Source organism: Mizuhopecten yessoensis, unplaced genomic scaffold, assembly GCF_002113885.1.
Source record: "Mizuhopecten yessoensis strain PY_sf001 unplaced genomic scaffold, ASM211388v2 scaffold5229, whole genome shotgun sequence".
NCBI lineage: Eukaryota > Metazoa > Mollusca > Bivalvia > Pectinida > Pectinidae > Mizuhopecten > Mizuhopecten yessoensis.
In genome coordinates this window covers 468232-486313 of record NW_018405944.1, presented here as the reverse complement: position 1 = coordinate 486313, position 18082 = coordinate 468232, and the positions used below count along the sequence as shown (strand labels likewise).

The 18082-nt window shown below is 35.6% G+C and overlaps 1 protein-coding gene across 1 annotated transcript; it reads left to right on the top strand.

The window, feature by feature from the left end:
* Nucleotides 1–2481: 2481 nt before the first annotated feature.
* LOC110450503 lies at nucleotides 2482–11717 on the top strand. Its single transcript, XM_021498055.1, has 7 exons — nucleotides 2482–2549; nucleotides 2883–3075; nucleotides 3941–4143; nucleotides 4739–4930; nucleotides 7844–8062; nucleotides 8461–8499; nucleotides 11626–11717. Exons 4-7 carry the CDS (start codon nucleotides 4804–4806, stop codon nucleotides 11715–11717), a joined length of 477 nt encoding a protein of 158 aa, XP_021353730.1. The 5' UTR covers nucleotides 2482–2549; nucleotides 2883–3075; nucleotides 3941–4143; nucleotides 4739–4803.
* Nucleotides 11718–18082: the final 6365 nt, after the last annotated feature.

Sequence of the window (18082 nt, the reverse complement as noted above, 5' to 3'; positions counted from 1 at the left end):
GTGACTCAAGGCAAATTCAGTTTAATCTACCTCGAAAACGAAAGCATCCTTAGTGAAAATGTAATCACGCTTTAAAGTTGCATTTTCAAAGGATATTTCATTTTGCTGACTTACATAAGAAGCTATATTTAAAAGATTTAGCTTTTCTTTGGAAAATATAATATGATTTGATTGCTTTATTTATATAGCTGACTATAGCTATAGCTGTGTCTGTTTGATGTATTGTTTGTTAGATCAGGATACTATACTTAATGGAATCTAGCAATTGTTGGTATTTGGGATATTAATATTTTAGTGTTGGTAAGACTTGATATAGTAACAGTATGGTATGTTGTAAGTGTACCTCACATTTAAAGATCCATGCAATACCTTCCGGGTACAGCTGTAAGCTTGTACAATTATTTCTATGTTCTCTAGGTGCTGTAAGTTTACGACAGCAAGGTTTATTACAGTCAGTCAAATAAAGCCATAATAACAAGCCTTCATCTGATGATGACGTCATACTGGTACAAGTAACTAATCGTACCAATATAAGATACACGTATCCCCATGAGTGTTCCAAATGGGACAAATGCACCTTTCATACAGAGAGGCAGGATAACGAATTTTCTCTCATTTCCCTGTGTGTATGATAGAGCTGTCCATTGTTAGAAAGGGGTGTAGGACATTTCTATCTCACACCTCATTTTACGTGACGTGGTGTCACAATGACTCAACAATGACGTGACGTAACGATTTTTGACAATCGCCGATTCCGCAGTGCGAAAAAGGCGACGTGACGAAATTAAAACATTTTACGATATATTTTCCGTATACGTTAGAAAGATGTGATTATTGTTTTCTGTGCAAATATGGGATATGCTAAATCATGCTGAACGTTTGAACGATAGAAAAATACTTTTTCATGCCCAAGGATGTAGGATAGGGAAGAAAAGCCTCGGGTTTTACCTAATTTGAAAACCCATACCTCGGGTGGAATTTTCCTATCCTACACCCCTGGGCATTAAAGAGTCTTAAATTCTATGGTCGCGTCAAGCATTAACCCTGATGGTAGAGAAAACATATATAGCTTGACGCGTGACCATTTCATGAATTATTTTCAGCTGTAAAACACCACCACAGGATTTCCACCCTTGTGCACAGAATCCAACGTTTAAGACGGAGGGAGAAACAACGTCCGTATGTAGAGTCATGGACCCAACAAGTACTAAACAAAGTGCCTTCAGCGAGTGTTTCAAAAGTGTTAAAGAGGAGGCTGCACTTCTCTTTAGTTCTTGTGTGTATGACTACTGCGTGTTCAGGTTAGTACAGGGGCACGTGTTTGGTTATACAAAAGTAGGTATGGTATTTCTGGTCTGACAAGAAGGATAAAAGCATTCAAAAAGTTGTCTTTGGCAGGTAACCTCAGATTGGCAACTGTTAGAGTAATACCTTAACCACTGGTTGATTCAAAGATGGTGAACACTATAGTCAGAAATCATATTGACACGAAACAAATCACTTGATGCAAAAAGCGTCACAGATATATTTATTTTGTGCTTATTATCTGCATTATGCAGTATCAAATATCAGTTTGTGCAGGACTTTGATAGTGGCATGCCACCACGAAGCTTTCTTATGATTACAATCATTAATGGTTACTAAGAAGAGATAATGTATCACGTACAGGTTAGACAACAAATAAGGGAAATCCCTCGAGAAGGTGCTTTGTGAAGACGTCAGTGCTCTAGCTGACCTGTGTGCTTATAGGGGAATCACAGTCAAATGGAGAACGTCGACACTGTGTCGTAAGCTACGTCTTTTCAAGTTTGTAAATGGTTTCTACACATCTGCAACTCCAAATGGGCAAACTATCAACAAAAGAGCTGCATTCAAATAACATCTCGCCTAAGTCTTTTTTGGGATAGAACCTATAAAGTTAGGAAATACATCAATGTTCTTGTCCTATACACGCGTATGCCACTAGGTTTTTACCGATAACAACTTTAACTTACTACTGTCCCGTATACAGATATATTAGACAGTACAAGTATGGCAGGTTACCCCTATCACCATAGGATCACCTATGGTAATTATTGATCACCATATACTAAGAAATATATATGATACCTTTATTTGACTCGTGACCTGTTCAATCCCTCAGTTACCGAATAATTTAGTCGAAAAATATCTGCCACTCTAACCATTGTTGTCAACGCGGCCTTCTAAAATATTACGTTGATAATGGAATTATCAACAGCCAGGTACTTTGACAAGAGCATAGTAACACACTTCTTGTTTATGATATAAGTACTTTCATCGAAAATATTTGCAAAATATCATGTTTCTGCTACAATCAAAATTTCAGCATTACCATGTGGACCAAACTCGCACTACAGCGCTGAGATGTCAGCTTGTCCTGTCACGTGTGTGGACAGGCAAGCCCCTGGCAAATGCACTGGGAACGCAGTTGAGGGGGTGAATGTGATACAGGGTATATTCTTAGTAACCAACGCTGTGTTCGCGAGGCTGAATGTGGTTGTACTGACGACGACGGGCAATAATCCCCGGTATGTAGTACAGGAAATATATTTAAAATATAGATTCAATATCACTATAATACTAATGTTATTTTTTAACCATTGCAAATGCAGCTAATAAAACTAACCTGATACTTTTGCACTCGAGGAAAAAATTGGTATTCTGTCACACTCGTGAAAAAGTGCATTTGTGGTAGTTTATAAAATCAACCCTACGACTCAAAAGGCAATAATCCATATCTTTTTGTGTCTTTCCACCTTCTGTCCATTAAGAAAAAACACCGCGAGACGAGGTTTATTAAAATGTAAAATATAATTTTCTGACATATCATTTAGAAAATGGTATTGCTTTTTCTGTTTTAGGATGGTACTGAATTCGTCTCCAAAGACTGTTCATTAGTAAGACAATGTACAGCAGTAGGTAACGATATGAAGATTGTTGTCAAGGAAACGAGGGACCCATGTGGTACTAACGCTGAGTGTAAACCTGAGGATGGTCAATACACGTGTGTATGTAAGGCACGGCATACAGGAGATCCTCTGAAGGCTTGTACAGGTAATTACATGTAATGTGTTAATCGTGTCATGTTTATGTTGATTCCTGGTGAGAAGCTGGGTGTAGTATATATTTTGATATAACAAAAATGAGCAAAAATTTGTTTGTAAATAAAATTTAACTTAATAATTTGAATGTTGATCATAATGAGATGTCAGCTTAAGGAGGCTCCTTTTTGTTCTTGACTTATTTCTTTATCAGTATCCCGTATTGATAATCGATGTATTAGTATAGACTGTATTTAACATTGGGTTAGCACCAGTACATATGCGTGACAATGTCAACAAACTATATGTCGAGACGAGAGGGACATGCATATTAAATGATCCTAAGAGAGATGTTTCGTTAATTCAATGTATTTTTCGGAATAAAAAAGAAAATCTTCAACTTATCGCATTGCCTTGTATTTCAAAAAATCTTGTCCATATTGTGGCGTAAGCAGTATTTGAACAAATTTAACGGATTCTGCAGCTTAAGTACATTTCGTTGGAGCCTCCTTAAATCAATCGATGGATTTACGTATGGACATATTAACATCTGGGTTACATTATAATCCCTCTTACCTGCAAATACCTTGGCTTGTGTAGTGAGGAGGTATCATGCGATACTCTACATAGCGGGTTGTATGTTTGTTAGGCTCTGTATTTCTTAAAAAATGAAATAAAATAAAGGAGAATGTTATCCCTATTTTTATATATGTTTTTTATTACAATTGCCTCGCTACACATCTTGTAGGACTCAGAAGGAAAACATGTATCCAAAACGGTGAATATGCATGATTATCGAATTCAATAATTGAAAAGAGATGACTTGTCTGATAAATTAAATGCTTGATACGGAACTACTTTTCATGTATCTGTAATAGAAATAACCTGTGGAGCTAACGCCCACTACGTCAAAAAGGTGACTGCCTGTCCTGCCTCATGTCAGGCTCCTAAAGCCCCTATCAGGTGTAGGAAACCCATGGCAGAAGGCTGTGCTTGTGACAAGGGATTTGTAACGAATGAAGGACAATGTATACGTGTTCAGGAGTGCGGATGTAGAGATGATGATGGGACTCAATATCGGGTCGGTAACTTCGTTCTTTACAAATTGATGATTGTGCTTTTAGAGTTATAAAATGTACCAACATATGAATTTATAATCAAAAATCTTAATAATATCCAACTGCAAGTACAAAAATAGAATGCATTAGGATATGATATATCTTGGAGGAACGTTATAACTAATAACTAATAAAATGCACTTCTTATTCCTCACTATGGTCGTATGACGCTTTAGATAATGCGATAAGGTTCACGTATGATAAAAGAGGTTAAAAGGATAAATTCTGGAGAAAAAGTCAATTTACATCAATAGCAATACTAATACTGATGAGGAAACAATGATATTGTGGATACGAAGCTGTTTAAAATGTTTAGAATTAAAAATGTACGTATACTTTTTAACACACAGATGTTGTTCACTTCTTCAGGTAGATCTTACAATCAGCTGTGCGGTTTTGATCTGTAGCAACATGGATAATGCTATTTCTGCTTTGCAATAATTGTTCTATTGTGAGAGATTTTTGTTTGTTTGTTTAAGAATTGGATTGTATTTATTTCTAGTGTTTGTTCGGTTTTAATATGATTAAGAGCGTTAGGCAAAACTATTTCTATTTTAGGACGTTCGGAATTTGTCTCCAGTGACTGTTCAGAAGTTAAGCAGTGTACAGCAGTAGGTAACGAGATGAAGATTGTTGTCAAGGAAACGAGGGAACCATGTGGTACTAACGCTGAGTGTAAACCTGAGGATGGTCAATACACGTGTGTATGTAAGGCACGACACACAGGAGATCCTCTGAAGGCGTGTACAGGTAAGAGAACTTCTATTAAAAAGTTTGTATGTTCTAAAAATTGCTTATATCTAAGCTATCATAACATCATTTGTCACATCACTTCAAATTAAATATTATGTTGCACCATCTCTTAATTGTTGTATTTAAACACCGCTTGAATGTCGAATGAAATTCGACGGGTCAGAATACGAGGGCGCCATTTTCGAAACAGTTACCGGAAGACAATGCAGAACATGGAACACGTTAAGTGCGCATAGATTCGCAAAACTTGTAGCTCATAATGGTTGTCGAAATCCGTATCCACGTAGAAAAACCAAGGCGCCATGGTGCTTTATTAATGACAGGAAAGACTGGGAATATTGTGATATGCCCATGTGTAGTAAGTATTTATTTCATTATTTTTATTTTATGTAAATGAAGTTATAAATTTTAATTTTCTATACCCCAATTTGCTGTCCCGGGAGTTAGTAAGAAACCTAACACATTCCTTAGGACTTAATCATTCGCCAGTTTATGTAACTTCCCTACAAAAATGACCGAGCCAATCAATGAGAGATAAGAGTAATTAGGCAAAGAGCTTGTTTGTGTATTTATCAAAACATCACTTTAGATATAGCGGAAGAGTAGATAGATTGTCAGAAATCTCAGGCTTGTAATGTATATTTTTAAAAACTTCTCTTTGCAGTTAAATAATTAGATATAGGGATAAAGCAAACGTCGATTCTCATCTACAAGGCTTGTATCGTTTAACAACTCGTCATCGCTTCGAGTTAAACCTTGTATGGGGGACTCAGAGACTTACTTTATCCCCAAATTCAGAGTACTTCATGTGTCTCCTATTACTATTGATACCTCGGATCTATACATATATCATGATCATCATGTTTACATGTTTTCCGTGATAGATACCGACCAAAAATTATGGGCAAGTGTGTTATGGTGGCAAAAAGGATCTTGTAGGAAAGCATTCTTGTTATTTATAGATTAGCACACTGTTTGTTCAGGGTTTGTGGTGAGAACAATTTTCTCATCGCGAACACGTGGATAAAATCGAGAGGCAACCGAATCGAACGACAAACTCTGAAAATACTGTATGATAAACTATTTATCATCAATATACTACTAACATATATATTTCTCCATTTAAAAAATTCAATTAAACACCATGTTTTCCAAATGGCTTCTAAACTCAATGGTCAACGATCGCCTGTGACAAGCGTAAACAAAAACAAGTTTTGCGCGGAGGAATACAATGAACCTTAAAACTACGTAGACAAATAATTTTAAAACAATCCTATAATCATTGGTTTTTCCATATGCACTTTTACGCTTGAAATGGTGTTGTTATTCTCACAATGTTTTTCCGTAACTTTGTATTGATATGTTTATAACGAACGATTTTCTTTTGCGGATCATTTTTGTGTGGACACTATTTCCGGTTTCGGACGTCTTCTGGCGCGAACAGACGTTCGTTTTTGGAGAAATACGATCCCAAGTGCTGGGGAATGGGAAAATCCGTTCTCAAGTTCTACGTTATTTGTTCTGAAGTCGTTCTCAACTTCTTTTCATTCTGACAACCAATGATAATGAATGTAATTTTCTATCTCCTTGTTTGATGCAAAGGTCGAGTTTGTGCTTGGCACATCATAGTCATTAGATAGCCGAGTTGTGTCGTTGTCACTACCATTGTTCTCGCTTTAAGGACGTGACATGTGTTGGATAGTACCTAAATTGACATTGCGGCTGTCGACGATGAATCAGAGGACGGTTATTCTTCCGGCACACCTGATCTCTGATTACATTTAGCTATGGTCTCCATGTATAACTTTCTATTAATTGTATTTACATCGAAGTTCATGATTGCTGTATTGGGGTTACATATATCTCTCTGAGTAATTGCAAAGCATTGAATAGTGGACTTTTACCTGGGTTTTTGAGGTGTTTTTTTAAAATTAAAAACATTTTTATTCTGCATTTTTTTTTTTATTCTTTCGGTATTATTCATTTTCATGGCCAGGGGGATTAATAGTGTGACCAACTGGTGACCTAGTTCCGGACCAAGGCAGTTAGACAGTTTCGTACATTTTTACTAGCTTCCCTCAATATATCTATTACACGTGAATGTTTTCTATCGTCAACTGTTTGGGTATTTCCGTCGAACCGTTTGAGCAATCGGTAACGAGTTGTGACGTAACGTCAAATCCAAAATTATGAAGTTAATCCCCAATGGTTATCAATTGAAGCTCGGAAATGGTAAACTTAGAAGCTCAATCTTGGTCCTTCAAAAATGAATGTTCAAAGATGTATATCAGTCTTACAAGAAATGTTAATTACAGTCTTGGCTTAACTAATTGGAATTCTGAGAATAACTAAAAAAAGAAGATATTTTTAGACAAAATTTGAAAGAAAAAAACCCCATCTGCTACACAGTTTCATAAGGAAAGATTTTATTTTCATTCAAACAGTGTTAAACATAGAACGTACAAGACGTATTTCCGCCAATAAAGATTATCAACTGAATACAAGATACCTGATATCAAGCGAGTGATGGTTTCTCTTGAGCTATTTCTCTACTATAACACTTGATAATCATGAACATCAATATTAAGACGATAATCGATCACTATGGGTTGTAACGCGAAAATAAGTTAAGACTTCGACATCTTATCGCGTGAGGTTAAAATAATCAAAAGAAATAAAATCATGTGCTTGTAATAATGGAAAAGTAACTGCAGCATTAGAGACATACACCTTAAATATGCTACATCGATGACAAGAGTTTTCCATTTTTGTCCTGACATGGTTTCATTATTTCCACATTGTATTCAGTACATGAAAAACAAAACAAATTAGTACATAACAAAAAATTCTGGTACTTCCTTCATGAACTGATACACAATCGTTCATGAATGTTCTTTATTTTATATTTAGAAGCGAAAAAGCCGCATTGTATAGCCGAAACAAAAATATCGTGCTCGAGTGCAAAAGGCCACCCACGGCGGTGTACGAAACCTGTGATAAAATACCTCACCTGGGTATCTAAGACAGATGACCTGAAATGTGTGTTCGGTCTCAGCTATGGCCGACAGAAGAACGAAGTATGGGTTAACGGAGAGTGTGGCGGTACCTTTGATGTATGCTATATACCAGGTAAAATGATATTTACATTAACCGAATGCATTTGTGTATAATGTTATCCAAATGTATCAAGGGGTTGGGCCTGTTAAACTTAAATCAAACCAGTTATCCTGATTTGTATTGTTTAAATTGATACAAATCACGGTTAATTTTCAATGTGTCTTTCAAAAAATGGACGCCTCTGCCTCTTTGATGTTAAAATGTATGCATTTAACATTATAAAATGGTCATCGTAGTTAAATAACTTTTAAAAGCAGTTGTCATGTTGAAAGTACAAACCGTTTACTGTGGTTCTCGTCATCAAGCTGTTTGACAAGTTATCTTACCTGCGATTCACATATTGATAAATACACCAGCGATTGAGTTTATGTGTCTATCATACTAATCAACATCATTTTCTTTCTTCTCAGAAAATATTTCGTACGAGCCGAAAACAACTCCAGTAACATGTGATGATACTTTAATATATATATATATATATATCGGTTGTATGGTTTCCAAATTGGGCTTTATAAAATGAATGGAAAAAATGTGGTTTATATTATAAACTTCCACCGTTTCCGTTTTTTTAAAACCGGATGTGGATATTTTGAGCGGGATATAAGTTAACTTTTTCCATCAAATGTTACAGGTCAAAGCCGGGGATGTATGCATGTAGGTATGGCATTTCTGCCCCTCGGCACAAGAAGGTCATTTTGATCATAAAGCGTCAAAACGAAACTAAACAGAATTCAAATTGAATTGTATTATTATGATATTAATATTATTGATTTATTTTGAAATTTGTATGTGATCAAATTCAAGCAATGTTTCGCAATCACTAACGTCATCTATCGCTAATATCGGTCAGTTATTTACAACATCACAAAAAATGACGTCATCATTAATTAATTTGTCAGTAACTTACAACATAATTATCATGACGTCATTCATCAGTAATCCCTGATTGTAATTGAAAAAGAATATACCACTAACGTCATCCAGACTTATTGTTTGCCAGTTATTTACAACAGTACAATAATGACGTCAGTGATCAGTAATCTCTGCCGGTAGTTTACAACAGAATGATCATGACATCAATTGAATGTCAATGAAAACAGTACAATAATGACGTTATTGATCAATAATTTTTACCAGTAATTTCGATCAAAACAGTAATCAATCCATTTTGGACGTGATTTCAAAGAATATCAAAAAGTGTAATTGTAATGTAATCGGTTGGTAATCTTGAATAGTACAAAATGATGAGACAAGAGTATGATTTTACATTTGCCAAACAGGTGCTATGGTTTGATAGCAGGGAATGTAATTGGTATATCTATATGTTATAATCTGAAAGTTAGGTCAATTTGCGACACGTATATCGAATCTTTAACCTTCGATTAAAAAAGAGGTCTTGTGTTTATTTATTGGATACGTGATAGTGTAACACAATGTATTATTATTGATTGATTTACTACCCTATCCTTGAACTCCAGTAAGAGCGACATAAATGTTTCGACCGCCACACTATTGTACTTCCCCTCAAAAAGGGAGGTAGGAACTTGATGTTAAATCATCTATTAATGACGCACAAGTCCCTGAACGCAAAAGCATCAATGCGAGTAGCACACCCGATGATTTTTTTTATATATCGACTTTGGGATTTATGTACTTGGTATAATAAAATAATATAAAATGTACAATAAATTCTTACAAAGCTTTAGTACATATCTTTTCAGTTTGACTTTAGAATGCAAGAATACGAGGAAGGGCACTGAATATAAGGGCAAATGGGGTATAACAATTTCCGGACGTCTGTGTCAGTCCTGGTCCTCACAATATCCACGGGCAAACAAGTTTGCCAGAAAGCTGTCAGGACAGGCAAATTACCGCAGAAACCCTAATCCTGTCGTCAGAAAGCGGCCATGGTGCTTTGTTGACGACCCAAAGTACAAAAATAAATGGGAATATTGTGAAATGTTATAGTGAGTAGAATACATATTTTGCCTCGAAATAGTGTATGTGTTTTCAAAGTCGATATCTCCGTGTTGTGCAAATTCTGACTGATGTCTCCATTCTAATGTTTCCATGTAAGACAATCTCTGGCATATGTCTGTCCGATGTTTTAATGTAATAAAATCACAGTCCGATATCTCCATTATAGACAAACCTTGCCTGATGTCTCGATGTTAAACAAACTCTGTATGGTGTCTACATTATAAACAAATTTTGTGAAGTTTCCATGTTACACAAACTCTGTCTTATGTCTCAAATATAACCACATTTTATACAAACCCTGCCTGATGTCTACATGTTATACCAACTCTGTCTGATGTCTCCACTATAACCAAACACTGCCTGATGTCTCCGTGTGAAACAGATACTGTCTGATGACCCTATTTCATACAAACTCTGTCTGATGTCTCCGTGTGAAACAGATACTGTCTGATGTCCCTATTTCATACAAACTCTGCCTGATGTCCCTATTTCATACAAACACTGCCTGATGTCCCTATTTTATACAAACTCTGTCTGATGTGTCCGTGTGAAACAGATACTGCCTGGTGTCCCTATTTCATACAAACTCTGTCTGATGTCTCCGTGTGAAACAGATACTGCTTGGTGTCCCTATTTCATACAAACTCTGTCTGATGTCTCCGTGTGAAACAGATACTGCCTGGTGTCTCCGTGTTATAAAATCTCTGTTGGACGTCTTAGTCTTGTATCTTATATGTTAGGCTATACAAATGGTAAATTGGATCTGCCTGACGTATCCTGGTGAATAGTCCACGTGTGGTGATGCAATTATGTTTCATCATTCCCTCGTTATTTTGAATGAAAAACAGAACAGTGTTCTTATACAGAAATTGCCCTTATTTCGTTTTACAAAGCATACCCATTACGGCGATAACAATCAGCAAGAATCGGACAAGCAGCCATGTCAGATATCAATATTAAAATATTAATTGGCGATAAGCTACCGATTTCCCGATATGTGTATTTTGATATAACGTGAAATATTTACACTTGTTTTAGAAAAAACAAGCTGAATAAGTTTCTCAATACTTTGAGCATATAACGCATTGTGATTTTAACGCTTCTTCCCCTATTTACCTACTATTTTGACATAATTTCATTTTATCGCAATAACATCGTTGTCAATGTGCGTTATATAATATATTCTTTATCAAATTTCAATTCAAATGTAACATAAACTACTATCTAGTTAATCTATTCACCTCTTCTCCGGTATTTTCACTAATCCGGTTTTCCCACCATCCAGTAACCGCTAATCAACTATTCCCTCAATCCAGCCACTACTAATCCGGTTTTCCCACCATCCAGTGACCGCTAATCAACTATTTCCTCCATCCAGCCACTACTAATCCGGTTTTCCCACCATCCAGTGACCGCTTATCAACTATTCCCGCTCCAGTAACCGCTAATCAACTACTCCCTCCATCTAGCAGCTACTAATCCAGTTTTCCCACCATCCAGTGACCGCTAATCAACTATTTCCTCCATCCAGTCACTACTAATCCGGTTTTATAAATTAACCAAAATGATGTTTTAATTATTTTTTACTCTTTCAGCTGTTAAAAACAAGCCCGGAAGTGAATACGAAAGAAAGGATAAGAAAAACGATCTTGAGATTTTCCTTGTATTTTTCCATTCAATAAAATGAATTGCAATAGTTATTATTTTTAGATAATATGTGAAGCTTTACGAAAACGGTTGCTTATCATGGTAAAGGTGAACTGATTCTGCTTGGATGAGTGCATCCCCGATATCCAGGGGTTACGCTCACTTTCACTCTCATCACTTTCACCCTGGAATATGTCACAGCAAAATTGAAGGCTCGGTGTGCGCCACCGTGTTAATGAGACAAGAAGACTAGTTCGATCCTTTAATATACATCAAAAGATTCTCGCGGTCACGTAACGGTACAAATTGACAGGCTTTGAAGTCGGGCGTCTCTCCTTGGTAATCTTCAAAGGACAGGTATCAACCTAGCGATTGGTCAGTATTTTATTTACCTGAGACCAATTAAACAGCTTTCTTTGTGCCTTCAATTTTGCTATGACATATTCCAGGGGTTACTAGATTTAAAAACCGAGAGCAATTAACAGTTGCATTTTCTAAAACTATCACAATCTTAAACGGAGGAAATTGATGTGAAAAGTTACAGGATAGTCGTACCGCTGGCCTCTTCGTGTTTAACTCTTATTTTGATTTAATAAGTCAAAAACAGCTAATTCTTTTACGTTGATGCACTGTCAAATACGTCACCAATTCATTCTAAATTACCATAGTTTGAAGACATTAACAGTTCTTTTTTTTAATTTGGAAACCTTCGTAATGAGAAGCTTTTCATTTTAAGGTATCGTACATCATTTCAACGGTGATGAGTATTAAAAAATCCATTACCACTTTGAATTTGATTAGTGGTGTATATTTACATAAATGAGTGAAACCTAACAGTTATAATACACTTATCGATCAAACGTTTTAAAAAGTTTTGACACACCACAGTCGAACGTAACGGCATTTAATGAACAAAACTCGAATGTCCTGAAGCAAGGTAATCATTTAACTTATATCATCGTAAGCGCATAAATAGTTTAAAACAAGTAACACTCTTAATCTCACATTAATAACAATACACAATACACCTCCAGCACACACGCAGGCATGCACACATAGGGAGATACTAGCCAGGTGGCATAGGACTAGAAGTAAGCGCCTGATAAGGCAGCGCCTGAGAATTCCTCAAAATTGTATTGATTAGTGTATATGTTAGTTGTATTAATTATGTACTGTAAAGCGCTTTAGAGTGACGTATGTTAGCTAGATTGGGCGCTATATCAAATGCTGTATATTTTTTAAATCAGAGAATCATACCGCAATGTCGATTAATGTAACATGTCTTCTATGCGAAAGGTGTGATGTAACGAAACATGACTTAGTCTATCATGGCATTCCGTCTTGTAATTATGAAATAAAACTTAAACGTTATTTAAAAAAATGTAGATTATTGTTTTTGATATAGGATGGTGCAGAGTTTGTTTTCATTGACTGTTCAGTAGTAAGATAATTTACAGCGGTATGTACCGAGATAAAGATTCGTGTGGTACTAACGCTGAGTGTAAACTTGAGGATGGTCACTACACGTGTGTATGTAAGGCACGACACACAGGGGACCCCCTGAAGGGTTGTACAGGTAAACATTGGATAGATAATGTTGTAAATAATTCCAAAGCATGAGAATAAAATGATCTATACAATTATATACATATTAACTATCATATATCGTATACCAGGACGGCGGTGTTCGATTCCAAAAAATGATTTCCTCCCACATTCAGACCCTCCATTCGCTTCAATCTGGGCCAAATAGACTTTTAAGAAGAAGGAAGAGTTGTTATATACTTGTTGTGACCTACGATTGGTGGATTTACAGCCAATATAAAATCACTTAGATTACGTCACTTAAAGTGATATTTTGCATTTTTTCTTGCCAAGAAACGAACATTAATGTGATATAATAATAATAATAGTTGGAGGTTCTTATATACCGCTTTATCACATCCTAGTTCGTAGGTCGTCTCAAAGCGGTTAACAAATTATTATACGTGGTTATAGGGCCTTTGCAACCAGCCAATACATTCTCAACTCCCTGGGGAGCATACAGCCGGAGCTGCCATTTCGGCGCTAACAGCTAGCATTCAACAATTATAGCACTACCCAACCACGTCCTCACTTACAGCTGAGTAGACTGGAAGAAGCGGAGTAAAGTATCTTGCTCAAAGATACAACACATCGCCGTGCCGTGGCGCGAACCCGCAACCCTTCGGTCACGAGCCCGGCGTCCAAAAACAACGTGAACTGATTTGAAAATCAAGATTTACTAAAAAGAACATGTTAGAGGGACATTTTCTCGCTTATTGTATTACAATATGCTACTGAAGAATTAGGTTTCTTTATAGAAAACATTTCGAACAAGCCGATAGCAAATCACAAAACAGGTAAATTTGATAGATGTATATAATATTATCCATTCTATTTTATCTATATGTCTGAATCCCATGTTATACATGGGAAATGAAGTAGCACAAATATCGAAATTCGTCAGAAATGATCTAACAACAATTGATTTGCATAGATTTTATAAAGGTTTTGCAAACAATAGCCTGTATATTAAATTTGTGGTTTTAAGGAAGGGCACTGATTATAAGGACACATGGGGCATCACAGCTTCTGGACCTCTGTGTCAGTCCTTAATATTCCAATTCATACTCAAGGTGGACTCAATATAACTACCAAATGTAACCCGTTTCATTTTCCGATGAATTTGACCAGATTAACATTGCCTGTACATCTGCGTCTGATTAACTGATAACTATTAACGAAGACTATACCACTTGGTGATATTTTACATTTCTATTGAAACTACACAGGAAATTGTTCAAACAACCAAAAATGCTCAATCAACAAAGTATTATCAGCTCATGGTTGCTAGCGGTAGTGACAAGACATGTACTGCCCTTGAAATTCTCCCTCCAACTATCCATTCTGCCTCTCGTGTCAGTATCAACCCCGGTACAAATCGAAAACTACGTGGATCCTTGTGGCCCCGTCCTATATGAAATGCAGTCGAACAGCCAACCGTCATATCAAATTGTTTCGTCCTTTCAAGACACGTCTGGTTTCCTGTCTAATTCAACGTTCAATTATTGCAGCTTCATATTCCAGAAGATGTAGAACCTCGATATTTAGTGACTCTCCACTTCGACCTAGGAAAACGATAGATGCCCTTGACTCGCAGCTGAGCCTACTAACCGCGTCTATATAATATTCTTCCGCGATCACGCGTCACAAATTTGATATCCTATGAATTCAACAAAAATTAAATATGGAATTTAAAATATGGTTTTGTGTTTGTTTCTGCATAACTTCGTTTTATTGAAATATCAACGGTCACCATCATGTTGTATGATGGTCCTTCAATGACGGACTATATTTTGTTCCATTACGTCAATACGTAAACTTGCATAAGCTCCAGAACCTAGGACAAACTATAAGAATGGACTTCACAAGTTCCAATTATTGAATAAAACGCCCGTTGATTGAAATATAAGGATTGTGACTTGCTTTGAGATGAATTGAGTTCGTTTTTAAACAAATTTAATGAACTGGAAGCAACTCAATTCATCACTATGAAATCGACCAAAGCAAGTTTCAATTCTTAAATAAATTTGTTTTATAAACTGTATACGTAAAACATGAAACGGTTTTTATATTCAACATTGCTTACTTATTTGATGAATATATGCCGCTCCAATCATTGAGGATAACCGACAGTTTCTGGAATGCTGAATATACATTGTACATAAGACTAGTTGTCACAATTTCAGTAGATAATGGCACTAGCTTTTGTTACCGTGTGCTTTTAATATATGATATATTGCAAATAGTCAATATCTGTCATATATACATCATTAAAATACAATTATAATGCAAACGTAATATACACTAGAACTTCAATAAACCAGTCACTACTGGTAATTACAGTAATAATAATAACATATTAATTATGTCTGTACATGTGCGTCTGATGTTGACGCATAATACTTACACCGACCAGCCACTATTAATGAGGTGAAAAAGATGATCGAGGGGCGCAGTGGAAAGCGCACTCGCATTTCACCAAGACGGTCAAGGTTCGAATATCCGGTCAGACGTGAAAAGGTTTTTGGTCACATGCTCGATCATATGGGATTTCCCTGAGAATTCAGGTTTCCTCTCACATTTAGATCCTCTGAGTGCTTTCATCTAGGCCAACATGATTGATTAATATAAGTCGGGAAAAAATGATAATTATTGTATGTAGTGGGCTCAATGTTCAAATTACATAAGGTAGTTTACGTTTATCATAATAACATAAACGATGATTTCGTAAATGTATACAGTTATGGTGTAAGTAACTACTAACCGTGATAGCGTATCTTGGATATGTCAAACCGTTACAACAATCATAGTTAGACTAAACAATACTGTTCCATGTGTTATGCGCATTCAGACAACTAAGCAAATAATTATATTAAAAAGGCTAAAAATTATGCCCTTGACATATTCTGAAGAAGTTGAAGTAAGATCAAGATAAGTAGGAAATATGGAAATTTACATAGATAAATAATTCGAGAAATGTTCACTGGTATAGTAACATCAATAAAGAGAGTGTCTCCATGGAATACCTTAGTCCTTTTTCTGGATATTGGTATGCATGACAACACCGTGAAAACAGGAACAGACTGCATTAATAATTTACACCACTGTGTAGAATAGATAAAATCTATGTTTTGAAAAAATAATACAAAAACCTTTATGCAAATCAAGATAATAAGATTTAAATTAACATTTTCCTTTATGAGACTTCATGATTATGAATCCTCATTCGTGATGAAGTTTTTAATTTAAAAATTACGATTTTATAGGATTTCACGTGTCAGGCAGTTCATCCTAGCGTAGGATTAACCGTACTTGCTTACACGGTCAGCTTTACTGAAAACAGCTTAAAGGCACGTGAAGTGATTCACAAGACAAATTTTACAAATAACGTTTTAAATAAAATATTTGATTAGTCATGTGCCTGTACTTGTGGAAGAGCAAATAGGCCACGTCGAAAACCAAAAGAATCATGTTTCGTGCTGAATACTTGAAATTTCGATAAAATAAAATTTCGACTTGCTTACTGGACATTTGAAATGCTAAGAAGAAGTTTAGGCTCACTGGAAATTTAGACTTATTAACTCAAAGTTTTAATTAATTATATTTCCGACTTATTCGAAATTTCGAGGTAATGCATTGAAATTGGTTCTTTTTAACTCAACATTTCGACATTATTATTTAAACCTTTCCTGAACTTTAGTTTGGTTCATTTTGATAGTGATTTTGATCATGGAACGACAAAGAAATTAACTTATTCTAACATATTACCATTTAGAAGTTAGAAACAATGCGATTTTTGACTTTCATAGTAAATGCATGTGGAATACCTTTATTTATGGTAAATACATGAGTAAGTATCGCGACATTTCGAGTTAGTTAGTCAGATTTTTGAGTTACGAAGTCGAAATTCGAGTTGATAAGTCACAATTAAGAGTTATCGACGATTTATTTTCTAGGCGGTCCTTATGTTCTTCTGTGTGTATTATTTCAGAGTTAAGCGAGTCTAATTACTAGTATATCTAACATAAAGATGAAACTCTAAAGGTTGCTTAGAATAGAATAATAGAATAACAAAGTCAGTTTACACTTCGATATGCCCTTCTTGTGTGACATTTTTCCTTTGGGGACTCGGTATTTACATGATTATAGCTTGAGCTGATTCGGAGTCAATTCAATTGTCCTGAGAGGACGATAGTCCTTCACGTAATTACTTCCCATTATTTCAGTATCCGTATATTTGGAGAGACTGCAACATTTAACTGTTTTACTCAAAGAGCATTACATGTATATGAGAAATTCGAGTAAGTCCTTAGTAACAATTATTTGTAAGTGGTTTTTTTTTGCATTAATAACACCAATGTACATCTTATATTTTCTAAAACTACTATTTTTCTAACACTTTTGCTTAACTATAATTTTCTCTTGCCTTTAAGTACCTCCCTTTATTATCATATTTCAAAAGCTAGCACTTTTCTTTTTTCTACTATATTTCTATAAATAACTTTTTTTAATTACCACTTGTCTTTAACTACTACCATTCTATTACGGGAGTTGAGATAATTCCTTCACTATTGCCTAGTTCAACTGGTTGTTCTTAGTGCGGTGTTCGTGCAGGTTTCTGTTGCTGAGGTTTTGTTCCTCATAATGCCTAGATTACTAATAAGACATGTAGCCTGGTGGCCATAAAGATTTCAAAACACGTTTTCAGAAGCAGCTTATCTTTTTTACCTGCCTGGTTAAACTGATTTTTATATATCGACACATGAATTATAATTAGTTATAACATCTGTTAAAGTTGCGGTATAAAATATCCCGATTGAC

Excerpts from the sequence above, each read along its gene's own strand:
- LOC110450503 (XM_021498055.1), top strand. The coding sequence starts at position 4,804 with ATGAAGATTGTTGTCAAGGAAACGAGGGAACCATGTGGTACTAACGCT. Across the intron at positions 8,063-8,460 it reads TGATGTATGCTATATACCAG|AAAATATTTCGTACGAGCCG; the intron begins GTAAAATGATAT and ends CTTTCTTCTCAG. Across the intron at positions 8,500-11,625 it reads GAAAACAACTCCAGTAACAT|CTGTTAAAAACAAGCCCGGA; the intron begins GTGATGATACTT and ends TTACTCTTTCAG.